The following is a 15,948-nucleotide window of genomic DNA, read 5'->3' on the forward strand; positions in this document are numbered from 1 at the left end:
CCTAAAGTAACCTAGGGACGATGAGGGGTACGGCCCCCTAAGTAAAGTAATGGGATAGGAGAATTACGGCCCCTAGTAAGAAAACAGGGGAGAGAGGAACTATACGGCCCCACGTATGTAAGAAGGGACCGACGGGGATATAACGGCACCATACAGATGAGAAAGGGGATCGATGGATTTACGGGGCCACACGAGGTACACGCGAACAATGGATACGGCCCCTAGTAGAGGGAAACGATGGCCATATATTCGGTCGCCTGCGCGTAGTTTACGCGAAGGGACGATGGATAACGGCCCCTAGAGGGACATGGATACAGAAGCGCCCCTAAGTAAGGGACAAGCATGAGGGTGTTGAATACGTGATTGGAGCAGGCCCTCTAGGAATGGGACACAAGATGGAATAAACGGCCCACATGTATACGAAGGAGACGATCGGGAGATATAACAATGACCTGGCACCCTAAACGTGAGGGACGACTGGCACTACGGCCCCTAGTAGAGGGACGATGCCGCAACTAATTACTGAGAGTCACCCAGAGAACATGAACATGGGAAATCGTACGCGACTACGAGTCAACACGCTCGTATGTCCATTCTCAATTCCTGGTTAGAGAGCGGGACCCTAGATTTCATAAGAAGTAGGCGCTGTTAGATGCGGTGGAACCCTGTATATAGGGATCAAAGAGTAAGAGGACAATGCGCTAAGGATATCAGTACAGAGTCACCAGCGAAAAGTTATAATTGAGATAACGGCGGCATAGCGGCCTCTGCACTAGTTAGAAAACAGTGAACTGGAGTTCGTCAATTCTGACATAGTTAATCTGTTATATTTAATACTTGTATATTGTGTAGATTTTTACATCAACGGCGAGTACACTGATTCTACACAAGGCACAAGAGATGTTGGATTATTCAGTGAGTATATAATCCTGCTAGCATCGGCAACACAGAACCAACACAAGAGAGTCACAGCTATCATAAATTGTTAGGCGTCTACTTTAGCGAGATAGTGTATGGGGTTACGTGTTTTTTCAAGGAATCGTTTGCATAAACATGATACAGCAATGTGTGCCCACACTTACGTGTGCTTGATCTCCTGCTCCCTAAGTGAGAGAGACTAGTATGAGGTTCTACGGATGAGTTACATCTTCTACCCGAAGGTTACTGGGAGGGGTGTAAAGGACACACTAGCCTAGGGTTTTCTGTAAAAAAAAATCTCAAACCATGGGCTCCAAGTTTTAGATAGAATAGGAGCACGCTTGGTAGAGTGAGACAAGAATAGGCTATTGTAAATCCTGATATTCATTTTTTCTGAGATGGAGCAGACAACTAAACAAGAGCGTTACCTTCTCTTCTCAGAATGAGTGAGTCAGTGTAGTGGACAATTGCTGGTCCTCCATGTTAGTTTTTCAGTCGGTCATCTTGTAAAAGGTCAACATCAATTCTAGATAGGATGTTCCAAAGCACATCACTGCTTGATAAAAGGTCAACAACCTAAACTCTGTGAGGGAGAGTCACACTCTGAGTATCTCTTCACACACTTGGTTCCATATGAATCACTCTGTAAGGTAGCAACATTGGAGGTGTAGCATACCTAATGATTATAACTATCCATCTCTGGGTTTCAATTTTTTTCTTTTTAATGCAAATATGAAGCTTGGCAGGCAAGGGTCTTGGCCAAGATTTTTGGACCTCAAAAGAATACCTCAAATCAAAAAGGTTTTCACAAGAACATAATTAACAAGGTTGGTACCAAGGAGTTAAGAAAAATTCAGCTTCACTCTGTAATGGTACACAATCTGACAGAATACAGCTCCTGAGATAAGGGGATCTAATGGACAAGAACGTCGCAACAACTTTGGCTAGCTATTGTGATAGAGTACAATAATCAGTCGCTGCGCTAGGTCTTCTCTAATAAATACAATTCATAATCCTCATGTTTAGTCACTCATATAACGATCTTAGTTTAAGTGCTATCAATAAAAATGAAAGCATTTAAGAGCAAATTGCTGGAGATCCATTGTCCTGGGTACTGGTCAAATCTAGGTCTTGAAGCTGTTCGTGGCTAGTGCAATCACAAATCCAATACCCAAGCTCTACTCTGTGGTCAACGTCGCCTCATATTTTCAGGGACCTATCAAGAAATGTTTTTGTATGTAAAAACGGCTCCACGTCCCACGGTCTCATCGATAGAGGGAGGGATTGATTCAAATTCAAATCAATACGTTATCTTTCATGATCTAGATTTCACTAACACACACTGGAGTCTGCATGGGTAGGAGTGTCACAATGTTACAAACCCCCCCCCCCCCCGAATTGCCGTTTAACTCCCCCCCGGCCAGACAATTCTCTACCGCCCCCCCTCCAACACACACACGGCGTGATACACGAAATTCTTTTCATATAGAGGTTAGGTCTTTCAACTCAAAACGTTGCAGCCCTATTCACTGGGTAGTATTGGCTCTAGGTAAAGCACAGAATTCTAACATTCTGCTAACGCAAAAAACCAAATAACCAATTGCGTTCTCCCTGAGGAATCTCACATGTCAATCGCCTCATGTAAGATCATAAAGTGCAATACAAAAACAACCAATCGTGAAACATGATTATATAGATGTCAAACGGAGTAACACTTTATTGTAGAAGGGCCACCCTAACGAGTGTACACATTCGTTGTGGGTTTCTACAATCCACTCTGTTATTGACCAGGGTATATCGAATATCCGGGACATATTCTGAGCGTCCATCCAGCTTTATGAAAACACTGTCCAACATCACATACATGTAAATAGAGAAACCAACACAATACAACCTTTCAACTGCTATTATACAGACACACATTTAGAGAGACATTCGCTGTAGAGGTGTTCAACATTGCTGCCGGTACTTTCTGAAAGAGTAGAGATGTTCTATCTGAACTAAAGCATCAGAAGTTCGATCTTCACGTGTGGTTAGGGAGACACTTTCTGATGTGAGGAGATCGCAAGTCTGATTCCGAATTCTCCAGCTCTAGGCAGGTCCTGTCTGGGAATCTTTTCCTTTGAATATCTGTATGTGACTTCACCGACATCACTTCCTCTCTGCTAGACCGACTCTCTAAGCTAAGTGCAAAAGGTGATTGAAAGATATTGGAGTGGACGCGGACCAGACTCCAAAGCGCACACCTGAATAAATGAATCTTCAAACAAAATTAAGCCTGTATCCCAGTTAGTCCCAGGTGGGTAGTAGCATGCGTACAGACTGGCCCTGATTTCCAAATCTCTCACGTGTCAATTGTAGGTAGGTCACTTCAGCATCACAGCTACCCAAAAACAGATTTTCCGGAAACCTAACCATGTATATAAGAGGAATGAACATCGAACGGTTAGTTACAGTTAGCACACACCATGTGACTATAATATCAAATACTGTTGTGTTTGGTGTGCCAAGGTTACGTCACCGAGGTTTTCTTTTTTAATGCAAACTAGTCATAAGTTTGTTTTTCAGATCTACTACAAGTTTTTTATTTAGTGCTGTTTCAATATGTTCTGAAACTCAAAGTATAGGGTATTTTCAATTTTTATTTTGTTTTTTCAGAAAGTCATCAACTACTGGTTCAAATCCAAAAACTCCATAGAGTAAGCGTGTCCAACCACTACATTCTTGTGTTAGGGGGAGGTCCAAACATCAAACTCTGTAGGTCAAACATCACTCTGTAGGTCGAACCTAATTGCAGCCCATTGATCGGGTTACCGGGTTTGTTGTTGTCGGGAAATAACACAATACGCCTACGTTACGGTCAGCAGGAACCACTCACTGTGCGGGTGGTACCGCAGACACAAAACACAAGTTTCAATTGAAGTACGCTTTCATCTGTTCATGAACCACTGGGCCGAAATATTAAAGGAACATTGGTGGAATTAGTTGTTGAGCCAACATCAACCTGTAACGGCGTCCTCAACATGCGCAAAAGTTTCTTGCATTATTACAATGATTAATTGGCTTTTTTTTCAATCAATAGAACTCATCAAACTCTGTATCATGTAGGGAGAGTCGGAGGCTTCTAGAAAGACGACCCGAACAAGTGCGGAATCCTCTGTAGCGCCGGGTTCTCGGAAAGACACACAGTATCAAATTCCAACAATCGATGCTGTATCGCCGCCAACCACTCTTGTACAGAAGCCCTCCTGTATCGTTTGTTCTGTTCCCGAGAGATAACTTCAATCCACCGTGTGTCAAAGCGCGCGCTGTAAGGAGTCCCGAAAAGACATTTTCCAATGAGCTTCCTACTGTAGTTTAGTTTGGAAATCGCGCGAACCAAACATAATCATAGCTCCATGTAAGAGAAAGACAACGATCAAACTCTGTAGGCCGAAAGGAATCTGTCTTTGAACACTGGGGTCTGATGCCAGCTCTTCCATTTCCGAGGTGTCATAACGAATCTACTAGGCTGTATGGTTTAAACACATCACGGAAGCTCAGATGCTATGCAGATGCAAAGAGCATCAACAGTCTGGTTAAGGAGCATATCCCAAACGTCACTCACACACATCGATAAAGGACTGTACGGCTGAACTCGTCCTGCTCAGGATCGGGGTCCAATGTACTAGTTATCAGACGTTTGGACCATAACCCAAGACATTTGTAGAATGCGCGGACTGCTAAAATGGGCACTTCCCGCGAGGTGTCCGCAAAATCGAACGAATCGTTAAAGCTAATATATTGAGTTTACTTTCAGTAAGATAGTAAAGATCTTATAAGTGAAACTATGTTCTCTTATCCAAAATCTCGGCATAAGAGCAGTGCGGGATTTCCATTAAAGCAAACATCAATTGGACCATGCACTAATAATATTTATGAGGAGACTCCAAAGGGATGCCTTGTTACTTATATTATAAACAGCAACCCAGACTAACAAACAATTAAAGTGATTTGTCCACGCACCCTATGCGGAAGAGTGGAATCTATGCACAAAGAAAGACAGTTCTATAATTACACACTCTACACTGTGCTTGAATAGCTTACTTACAGTGGTACTTTGGGTTATGAATGTATACGCTAATAACCGAAGTTCGCCATTAAAAGAGGGTTAAGGTATAGGGTGGAAATTGCAGAATGCAATGTGGTACAGAGTTATAACTTGAAAAATAAAACAACAGTAAATATAGACCATGTGAACCAACATAACACTAGTGTATAATATGAATCGGAGGTGTCTAATAATGCCTGATGGTAAATCGAACGGCGCTTATTAGAGAGTATCTTAGTTACTGAAAGAAATGCGCAAGGTCTTATTCCCCTGTCTATCATGTCTAATGGAGGTATATGAAATAGGGCTGAATTGGATGGGTGTTAGCTAGGAAAAAGAGTTCACATATGAGTATGAGGTAAGTATGGGAAAGCTTCTGCAGAACTGGCAGTCTTAGTCCTCCACCTTGTCTTATGATATGGGATTTATGAAAAATCGAGAGAGTCTACAAGAAAGTCCTTATGTACAGGGCAGTATGGGTAATATACGTGCACGGAGATATGCATGTCGGGAGGTCCCGCTGGTCCTCTATGAACTAACGAGTTAACGCAAGAAGATACGTCCTTATGCCTAGGTGATGTTCACAGCCGAATATGAGAATACACTGTCGAGTTCTTTACTTCAGCCTGTCGTAGGTATGGGTATGAATGTGGGGAGTTTACGAAAGGTGCCCTTTTGTGAGTGAGGTGAGAGAGCTATACAAGCTCCTGCAGGAATGTAAGAGAACACGTAAAAAGTTCATCCCTGACTGTCCTGCTGTTTCATTATACGGAACCTAGTCCGTTAACTGAGTTTTACCGGGAGAGGAAGGGACATTAAGTATACTCAGGCGATGGTGTGTTCAAAGCTGCCTGAAAACTTTGGGGAGAAAATTCTACACAGGGCGCTTCATTGGTGAAAATATGGTTATCTGCAATTAAATTGGGAGGTGCAAGAGTAAACCGAGAATGGGGCCTCATGTGTATTCAAAAGGAATCAGGTCCCAAGCTTTAGTTTGTAAGCTACACTTTGCTCTAACTCTGACTCTTTTCAGTGCAACGGCGCCGTTTAATATTAAGTTAAGGCAGTAGGCGGGAACATTGGCTTCCGCGACTTACTCGCTGTGATTCCACGTAGTTCTGGCGGTACTAATCTCGACGATCACTCCCAGATGTTGTCGCAACTACTCTCCACCCTTTAATCGGGCGAAGGATTCCAGAAAGGGCTCGCTCAGGATTAACGCAGCTTTTCAACTATGAATTAAATACCCTTGGTGGAGTACCAGGCCAGACCCATAAGGGTGTCACAGATGGCTGCACCCCGCCAGCTATTTCCGAAATAAGAGTTGTCTTGTATGGACAGTCCTAAGGGCACACCTAAGTCCCTCTCCATCGGGTGCTCTCCTGAACCAATCTCGTGTCTTTTCCGTCCCTCTCTTAGGTCGACAGTCCGTTATTCATTTGCTTGTGGCGACTTGTGTTGTGCCGTAGAGCTGGTCTTTGGGGCGAAAGTACACTAAATCGGTTTCTAGCTTGTGCCTCCTAAAGCGGTTAAATTGCCCTGGCGGCGCCGCGTCGAGCGGGTTTATGGCTTAAGTTGTGCTGTGTAGGACACAAAAGGCACGTAGTGTGACCGTTTAGGACTAGCACAAAGGTAGATGCTGGGTCCACTATGTTTGAAGGCGACAACAAAACCTCTGACACGTCCTTGCTCCCGGTTTCCCACGGCTCGGGAAAAATTTAAAAAAAAAGCCTTGTGAATGAGAAGGAATACATGCAAAGTAGAACCTTATTATGGCAACCTAAAATTGTAAACATCCCGGAGCTGTTTCCCAAAGCAAAAACTTTATCTATGTTTGGCACTTCCAAAAAAAGCTACGTAATCTATTCAGGCTAAAGAGAGAGCTCAAAGTCGACTATACGAAATTATATTTATAAAGCTTGGGCGCAAAGTCTGGCACGTTATACCGCTAAAGTGAATCAGGACACATGTAAAGCCAGAGCAAAAATGGATATATATGGCAAAATTGAATACTAAAAGAGTAAATTGAATTTCAGAAAAACAGAATTATATACAAACCGAAATTGAACTTTAACTGAAAGAGCTGCCCTGAGTATTTTCACTATAAGTGAAGTGTACGAAATTCATGTTTAAGGTCTTACTCACCAGTCTCAATTCGACATACAAAGATTGGAGCGTGGCAACAAATACACCCAACAGGTTACTCTTTCACTTATCTCTAATATCCATTTGGCATTCGCAAATGTCTTGGGTCGCTCGAGATTCTTCCTATTTCCACCAGCGGCTAAGCAATCCCGGAAAAAGGCAAGTTTGCAAGTTGGAACGCCCATGCTTAAGTGACTGAGGGAGGGACTGCAGTTCTATGCGAACAACATCGTAGTATAACATCATCACTCATGCAACTCGTACGAGCTTGGGACTTGTTATATCAGTTTATTCTTATGCATAATCATCCGAGCTGGAAAACATGGTTCTAAGCGGTATTTATCTCCAATTCACAAAAAAATGTGTCAATACAGTTCCTACATTGAAGTAAGCCTTTTTATCTAATCATGAGAATCCACCGAAGAAGACCAGCCTTTATTCTATATCAAACCAATCGAGACATAGGATTCGGTAATTACATTATACAAAGTATTGTCTCTTCCATATAATTTAGAAATATAAATTGGGGTAAAAAAAGATGTCCTGAAACTAAACACCAATCGAGACAATTTTCCTCGTGTGGGCAGGGTTGCCAAATTAAGCAATAAAGCCAGTAAGCGGTGATAATGTATTTGGCCTGGGAAGCAATCTTTGAGCAGCACAACCGGTATTGTGCTACAGAAACTGTTTTTAATATGTGTCATAAATGGTTTAATTGGCATAGCGGCTTACATTTTTATAGAGTCATGTTTTTAATAAAAAAAATCAAGAAGCGGTAGATCTCGGCTTGCATTTTGACTATCAGAAATGCTGCATATTGATACATTCCAGCAGAAAGTTTGAATGACAGCGGTTTGCTTTACTAGGCTCGTAACCCACCACTCAAAGACACCGCATCGGATGGGTACCCCACTCAAGTGCCATGGGAACCCCCTAACCATAGGGAAAACACACCCAATAATCCCCCCAGTAAGACAGTTCGTGGGTCAGTTTGGGAGCTGTTCCGGGTGTTCTTGTGGGCGAACGGGAAAGAGGTTAAACAATTGTGCTGGGTACAGAGGAAGAGAAGAAACGGGAAACCCCATTCAACCTTCTGATGGCACACAATTACAAATCCAATGTCTCAAAGGCTTTAAAAAAAATCCTTATTTAACCCCGTCTCCCACTTCATTCTCACTGAATTGAAGTAGAATTCAAAAGACAATCAATTGCCTCTTAAAGGTTAAATAAAAATATGTATAAAAAAAAATAAAGGATCGAAGCTTTCAACCTGGAATCACCTGGTATTCCCTGAACAAGATAATGTCCATGGAAAGAGCATGTATTGTTACCGAGTGTAGCAATCCATGGTAACCAATTTTCCAAAAACATAGACAAGACAACTTGTTAACATATGTTAAATTTGACTTGAAAACACAATCAGATCTTCAAACGTAATAATTCCCCCACATCAGAAAAAAACAATAGGCTGGGAAGCACCTCTACTGAGGAGTTAACCTCATATACAGTAATCTATATATACAATTTGGGGTATCTCCATCCAGGGTTTCTTTACCAAAGCACAGCTTGATATTGTCAAACTGAACTATTACCAATGTGCTAATGCTCCCGGAGAATGAATTTCTGAGAGATCCTCTTAATCAACTAAATAGTTTCAAAACTGTTGCTAATCCGAAAGCATTCCCAAAGGGATCCGGTTTAAAAAGCAAATGAAACGTAACCATACTTTTATAGGTCCCAATTAATTCAAATGAACTTTTATTTAGGCCTTATAGCAATTTGCCAAAGTCAACCAACAAGCTATTGTTAAAAATTCACAAACAAAGGGTCCAACCTAAAAATAGATATACATATAGGCCTAAGGCACCTGTGAACGCCTTTGATGTATTCAAATTTTAAACATATGAATGTGATCACCTCTCCATCTCAACCAAAATGAAAGAATAAGAAACTAAATCAACAATCAAACATTAAATGCACTTTTAATAAAGTTTGATTTGATTAGTGCTATTTCTTTAACTTTGAATTTTTGGTTTGAATGGAATTGTGAATCTGACGCGTCAAAATGAACATGGTAGACGAACTGGATTAAAGCCAAGACTAATAGTCAGTGGGGACACAAAAGAACATCTCCTTCAAGTTTGATAATGGTGCAATTGGGCAACCAAACACATCCAATATCACTTTTTTTAACGCAGTAAAATAAGCCTATTAACTTTCCGACAAGTTAAAAGTGATAATGTTGGATTACTTCTCCAAATAAACCAATAAATGGAAATTAAAATAAATAGGATTAAACCATGCCAGATGAAACTACCAACCCATTAAGATACAAACACCTCTTTTAAATGTTGATCATGTGCTCTCTGGGCGGTTGTTTTGTCCACCACACCACACCAGTCCCCACAGTATAAGAAAACAGTGGTGTAAATACAGTAGAAATAGCCAAAAAGCTTAAGGGGGCAAATTTCCATTCCGCGCACCTACTTCAACCTCATTTCATATCTCAATCATAACACCCAAACCCGAGAGTTCCCGCGTACACCGATTGGAAACATGTTCCGCGTTATACACGCTTTTCCTAGAATAAACATTAAAAAGGCGATGTGGATGTGCTGTCGATCGCAACGCTAACAGAAATACGTCTTATACTTTTTAGCAAACTCGAAAACCAACTCTCCCCCCCCCCCTACGATCACTCCTCCCTCGTCTCACGATTGTTGACGCGCTCTCTGGTCCCGTCCCGCCAGACCGCACCTCCGGCCTGCGGCATGAGCCCTCCACTGGGCCCTCACCTCTCCCTCTCCTCCCTCCCCTCCGCATGCTCCTCGTCCTCTCCCGCCTCCTCCTCTCCCATCCTCTACACCTCCCTCTCTCTACCCTGCCTCCCTGCTGCTCGTCCGTCCTCTCCCCTCTCTCTCCCTAATCTCTGGTCCGCCTCCCTCCGCTCTCCGCCACCTCTCTCCCCCCTCGCTCTCTCCCTCCCCCCCTCTCCTCCCCCCTCTGACCTCTCTCCTTCCCCTAGCGCCCTCCCCGCCCCTCTTCTCCCTCCGTCCCTCTCCCCTCTCTGGCCCGCCCGCTCTCTCCTCCCCCTCTCTCTCTCCCCCCTTCTCTTCTCCCCCCTCTCTCCCCTCTTCCTTCCTCTCTCCTCTCTCTCTCCCTCTCTCTCTCTCCTCTCTCCTCTCCTCTCTCTCTCCTCTCTCCTCTCGCCTCTCTTCTCCCCTCTCTCTCGTCCCTCCTCTCTCCCCTCTCTGCCTCCTCCCTCCTCTCCTCTTCTCTCCCTCCTCTCTCCCTCCCTCCGCCCCCCCCCCCCCCCCCCCCCCTCCCTCCCTCCCTCTCCAGTCCAGTGATCCCTCACATGACAAGCCTTCTGCGACCTTCTCGGGGTCAGTCCTGAACGGTGTACCCGTTGGCTGTGCCACCAAGCCGCTTCGTCATGGTGGCAGAGACGGTGGTGAAGCCGGTAACCAGCAAGCGGGCGGTGAACGCCAGAGATGCCCTGGCCAAGCAGATCTACGCCCACCTGTTCGACTGCGTCATCCATAAGATCAACGCCGCCCTGCAGGTCCCTGGGAAACAGCACTCCTTCATAGGAGTCCTGGATATCTARGGGTAATTTGAATACATGGCGTTTACATTGGAGTCGTTTTAGCAGACGCTCCTTATTCACAACGACATTGTATGTACATTCAACTAAAGGGAGATAAATCGACTACATACAATATCACGATCGTTTTAAAACCTTCTTCGAAAATACATTGGTGTCAGTTAAATTAACTGTAGGTTAGTTGTACTGCATAGTGTACTGTATATTGACTGTAGGATAGTTGTACTGTATAAACTGTAGGATATTTGTACTGTATATTAACTGTAGGATAGTTGTACTGCATATTAACTGTAGGATAGTTGTACTGCATATTAACTGTAGGATAGTTGTACTGCATATTGACTGTAGGATAGTTGTACTGCGTAGTGTACTGTATATTGACTGTAGGATAGTTACTGTATATCAACTGTAGGATAGTTGTACTGTATAGTGTACTGTAGGATAGTTGTACTGTATATTAACTGTATATTAACTGTAGGTTAGTTGTACTGCATATTGTACTGCATAGTGTATACATAAGCATATGTTATTTTCACTCCATCTTGGCACCTATTTCCCCCTTTTTTTTTTTCAGCTTTGAGACATTTGACGTCAACAGTTTTGAACAGTTTTGCATCAACTACGCCAACGAGAAACTGCAACAACAGTTCAACTTGGTATGTATTCTGTCGTGACACAGACCCCGAGACGCTACAGCCACTTGACGTGTGGCGTTGGGTTCTGGGGTTACGCCGTCTGCAACGTCTCTTATTCGCGTTGCGGTGAAAGCAAAACTCTTCTTTCACTGAAAGGATGTAACAACTAAGATATTTTCTGCTGTTTCCCTTTATCAGCATGTGTTCAAGCTGGAGCAGGAGGAGTACATGAAGGAGGATATTCCCTGGACGCTGATAGACTTCTATGACAACCAGCCGGTCATTGACCTGATTGAAGCTAAAATGGGCATCCTGGACCTGCTGGATGAAGAATGTCTGGTGAGACCAATTTATGTATTTTTTTTAACAAGGATGTGTGTTGTTTTTGTATGACAGGACAGTGGGAAGTATAAAATGGATAATCAATGAGGGGCTGTGCGTTGTATGGAAAATAATTAACGACGTGGAAGGTGTGTTCCACGACGCGCTGAGTGGAGCGGAAAAACTGACCTTTCCACGGAGTTGCACCCAGAAAGCCCCGAGTTAATTATCCCTTTTATACCCTGGCTATAATTGAACACATTTACCACTAGAAATGTGTTAATTTGCTGGTAGAATTGTGTTCAACAGACACTGAAGTAGCTAGCGAGTTTACTAGATAGCTACAGTAGTTGCCGTGGTAACCAAACAGACTTGCTAGTTTAGCTAACCAAAGCGTCGGTCCTAGTTTGCCGTTTTATAAAAATCTAATTCAACAATGCCAAGAACACGTTTATTCAGTCGAGGCTTGTACTTTCCAAAGCAGCTCAAACATAGGACATGTAAGATTGAACTAAAGCCATTTTAATTCTACCTTGGAATATTCAATCAAATTTTATTTGTCATTACAGTGTTTAGCAGATGTTATGCGGGTGTAGCGAAATGCTTGTGTTTCTAGCTCCAACAGCAGTAATATCTAACAAGTAATATCAACAATACACACACATCTAAGTAAAGGAATGAATTAGAATATCTAAATATTGATGAGCAATGTCAGAGCAGCATAGACTAAGATACATGTATGCCATTCACTTATATAACAGATGAGATGAGTCATGCAAAATATGTCAACATTATTAAAGTGACTATGTTACATTTATTAAAGTGGCCAGTGATTTCAAGTTATGTATATAGAGCAGCAACCTCTAATGTGCTAGTGATGGCTGTTTAACAGTCTGATGGCCTGAGATTGAAGCTGTTTTTCAGTCTCTCGGTCCCTGCTTTGATGCACCTGTACTGACCTCGCCTTCTGGATGATAAGCGGGGTGAACAGGCAGTGGGCTCGGGTGGTTGTTGTCCTTGATGACTTTTATGGCCTTCCTGTGAATCGGGTGGTGTAGGTGTCCTGGAGGGCAGGTAAGTTTGCCCCGGTGATGGTGTTGTGCAGACGTGCACCACCTCTGGGGAGCCTGCAGTTGGCGGGCGGTGTAGTCACCGTACCAGGCGGTGATAAGCCCGACAGGATGCTCTAATTGTGCATCTGTAAAAGTTTGGCCACCTGGGGGCGGCCGTCAGCAAGTCCATGACCCAATTGCACAGGGTGGGGTTGAGACCCAGGGCCTCAGCTTATGATGAGTTTGGAGGATACTATGGTGTTGATGCTGAGCTGTAGTCAATGACAGCATTCTTACATAGGTATTCCTCTTGTCCAGATGGGATAGGGCAGTATGCAGTGTGATGGCGATTGCAATCGTCTGTGGATCTGTTGGGGCGGTAAGCAAATTGAAGTGGGTCTAGGTATCAGGTAAAGTGGAGGTGATATGATCCTTGACTAGCTCTCAAGCACTTCATGATGACAGAAGTGAGTACTACGGGGCGATAGTCATTTAGTTCTTGGGTACAGGAACAGTGGCCGATCTTGAAGCATGTGGGACAGCAGACTGGGATAGGGAGAGATTATATGTCTGTAAACACCAGCCACCAGCTGGTCTGCGCATGCTCTGAGGACGTGTATAGGAGTATTGTGTACCATATACATGCGTTATAAGGGAAATGATGACGCTCTAGAATGCCTTCAGCCAATCAGAAACAATTATTCAACAATGCCATGGTAATAATTAAGGCAATTAAAGCGTGAGGGGTTGGTATATGGCCAATTACCACGGCTAAGGAGGTTCTTAAGCAACGAACACACGTGAGTGGCCTGGATACAGCCCTTAGCGCGTGGTATACTTGGCCGATCACAATAACAAACCACAAGAGGCTGCCGTTATTGCTGTATACAAACTGGTTAACCAAAGCGTAATATAAATTAATTTACCACCAGGTAAAACTAAGATGTTTTGTCACTACCCTGGTATACGGTCTGTTTTATTTATCTTCCGATATATTAAACTATCAAGGTAGTACCACAGCTGTCAGGCCAATCAGCATTCAGTGGCTGGAACCAGAGACAGTTTTATTAATGCACTGGTGGCGAGGGATGGATAGAGAGGGCAAAGTGGCTTGAGACGAGGCTCCATCATCTCCGTCGGCCAATCGGATTATATGTACTCCAGAGTCTGTGCATATCTGTTCTTATTTCTAAATACTCGTATGTTCACAATTTTTCTCGTCTGTCTGTCCTACTTGTCTGTCTGTCTGTCTGTCCCTGTCTGTCTGTCTGCTACTGTCTGTCTGTCTCCTTCTGATTTCATTGTCCTGTCTGTCTGTCGTCTCTCTCTCTGTGTTCTCCTCATGTGTCTCTCTCGTGTCTCGTCTCATCTCGTGTCTCTCTCTCTGTGTCCTCTCTCCTGGTGTCTTTGTCTGTAGAGTCTGTGTCTCTCGTGGTCCTGTGTCTCTACGTCTGTCTCTCTTGGTCTGCTTCTCTCTGTCTCTCTGCTCGGCTCGCAGTATCCCCAGGGTACAGATCAGAATGGCTTCCAGAAGCTGGTCATAACGTGTCTGTCTGATGCTGTCTGTCTGTCTCTCTGCTACGTCTCAGTTCCCGCCAGGTACAGATCAGAAACTGGCTTCAGAACTGTATAACTGTCTGTACTTCTGTCTGTCCATCTGCCTCTAAGTTCCCACAGCAGGTACAGATCAGAAGAGCTTCAGAAGCTGTTAGAATGTCTGATCTGTCTTCTGTCTCTCTCATCGCTCCCAGTTCCCACCAGGGTAAAACAGACCAGAACCTGGCTTCGAAGCTGTAATAAGCTACCCTGGCTGAAACAACCCTCTTGTCGTCTCTACTGTCTGTCTCTCTGTCTGTCCTCTCTGTCTCTGTACTGCTAAGTTCCCCCAGGGTACAGTATAGAACGGCTTCAGGAAACGTATAACTACCTGGCTGACAACTCTCTGTCCTGTCTCTCGTGTCTGTCTCTCTGGTCTGTCTCTCTGTGCTCTGTCTCTAGTAGTCCCCCAAGGGTACCACGGATCAGAGACTAGGCTTCAGAAGCTGTCATAACTACCTGGCTGACAACCCTCTGTTTGAGAAGCCCAGGATGTCCAACGAAGCCTTCATCATCCAACACTTTGCTGACAAGGTACAGTCACACTCCATGTCCCTTTGCATTACTGTGGAACTTAGCAGGGTTGGYCTGAATTCCATTTCAACTCAGTCYTTTCAGGAAGTAATTGGAATGTCAGTTTACTTCCTGAAGTGACTACATTTCAATGGAATTCACCTCTGCTCATTTTACATCCGATTTTATTCTGTTTTTATAGTTATTATTTTTCAATTCATTTATGAAATAAAAATATTTTCTGTTTACCAATACACACCTCAAATCTGTGTTGTGCTTTTACAGGTAGAATATCAGTGCTGGGGCTTTCTAGAGAAGAACAGAGACACTCTGTATGAAGAGCTGATAGACACCATGAGAACCAGTAAGGTATGGACTGACCTCTCCTTCTCAGTGTGTTTCTTAACATGCCTATTACATTTTGTACTTGTATTTATTTAACCTTTATTTTGACAGGGGAGACATATTTAGACCCAAGTCTCTTTTCCAAATGGGCCCTGTATAATACAATACACATTAAACACACACAAAAAACTATATTTATTTATTTATTTATTTTTGCACCTTTTTTTTTTGTTACTACACAATTTTTGTAGTGTTATTTCATAGTTTTGTTGTCTTCACTGTTATTCTACAATGTAGAAAATAGTAAAAATGAAGAAAAACCCTTGCTTGTGTAGGTGTGTCCAAACTTCTGACTGGTACTGTACCGAGGTTGGCATTGGTTACTCTTAGAGACTTCTACATGGGCTTTGATTTGCAATCGTGCAACAGCCCAAGTCCTCTACGTGATGTGAAAACCGAGGGGCGTATTCAAGTTTTATGGAATTGACCTTTTGAACTAAAAGCACTGGGTGGAGCAGAGACCACAGAGGGCTCCTCTTTTGAGCTAACAATAGCAGATCTAAGAGTGGAGTTGAAATGAATGGTTTCAAGATTACAACTGACAACACCGCCTGGCAGTACAGACAACAGTACGATGATAACGCTTAGAGAGGATGGGAGGTATTACCTGAGTCAAGATCTGAACGCAACCTGGAAATAGGAAGAGAGGGTGCAGGCTAGATGGTC

At 43.4% G+C, this 15,948-nt stretch overlaps 1 protein-coding gene across 1 annotated transcript in view; it reads left to right on the top strand.

Annotated features, from left to right (window-relative positions):
* The window catches only part of LOC112070358 (unconventional myosin-Vc-like), an 89,576-nt gene that overhangs the window by 19,411 nt on the left and 54,217 nt on the right, over nucleotides 1–15,948 (top strand). Inside the window, 7 exon segments of the mRNA XM_070438936.1 lie at nucleotides 10,520–10,578; nucleotides 10,581–10,765; nucleotides 11,335–11,416; nucleotides 11,594–11,734; nucleotides 14,267–14,313; nucleotides 14,811–14,898; nucleotides 15,163–15,246. Of these exon segments, the coding sequence (XP_070295037.1) occupies nucleotides 10,520–10,578; nucleotides 10,581–10,765; nucleotides 11,335–11,416; nucleotides 11,594–11,734; nucleotides 14,267–14,313; nucleotides 14,811–14,898; nucleotides 15,163–15,246 (686 nt within the window).

The sequence above is a fragment of the Salvelinus sp. IW2-2015 genome, unplaced genomic scaffold (genome assembly GCF_002910315.2).
Source record: "Salvelinus sp. IW2-2015 unplaced genomic scaffold, ASM291031v2 Un_scaffold1303, whole genome shotgun sequence".
NCBI classification, from domain to species: domain Eukaryota; kingdom Metazoa; phylum Chordata; class Actinopteri; order Salmoniformes; family Salmonidae; genus Salvelinus; species Salvelinus sp. IW2-2015.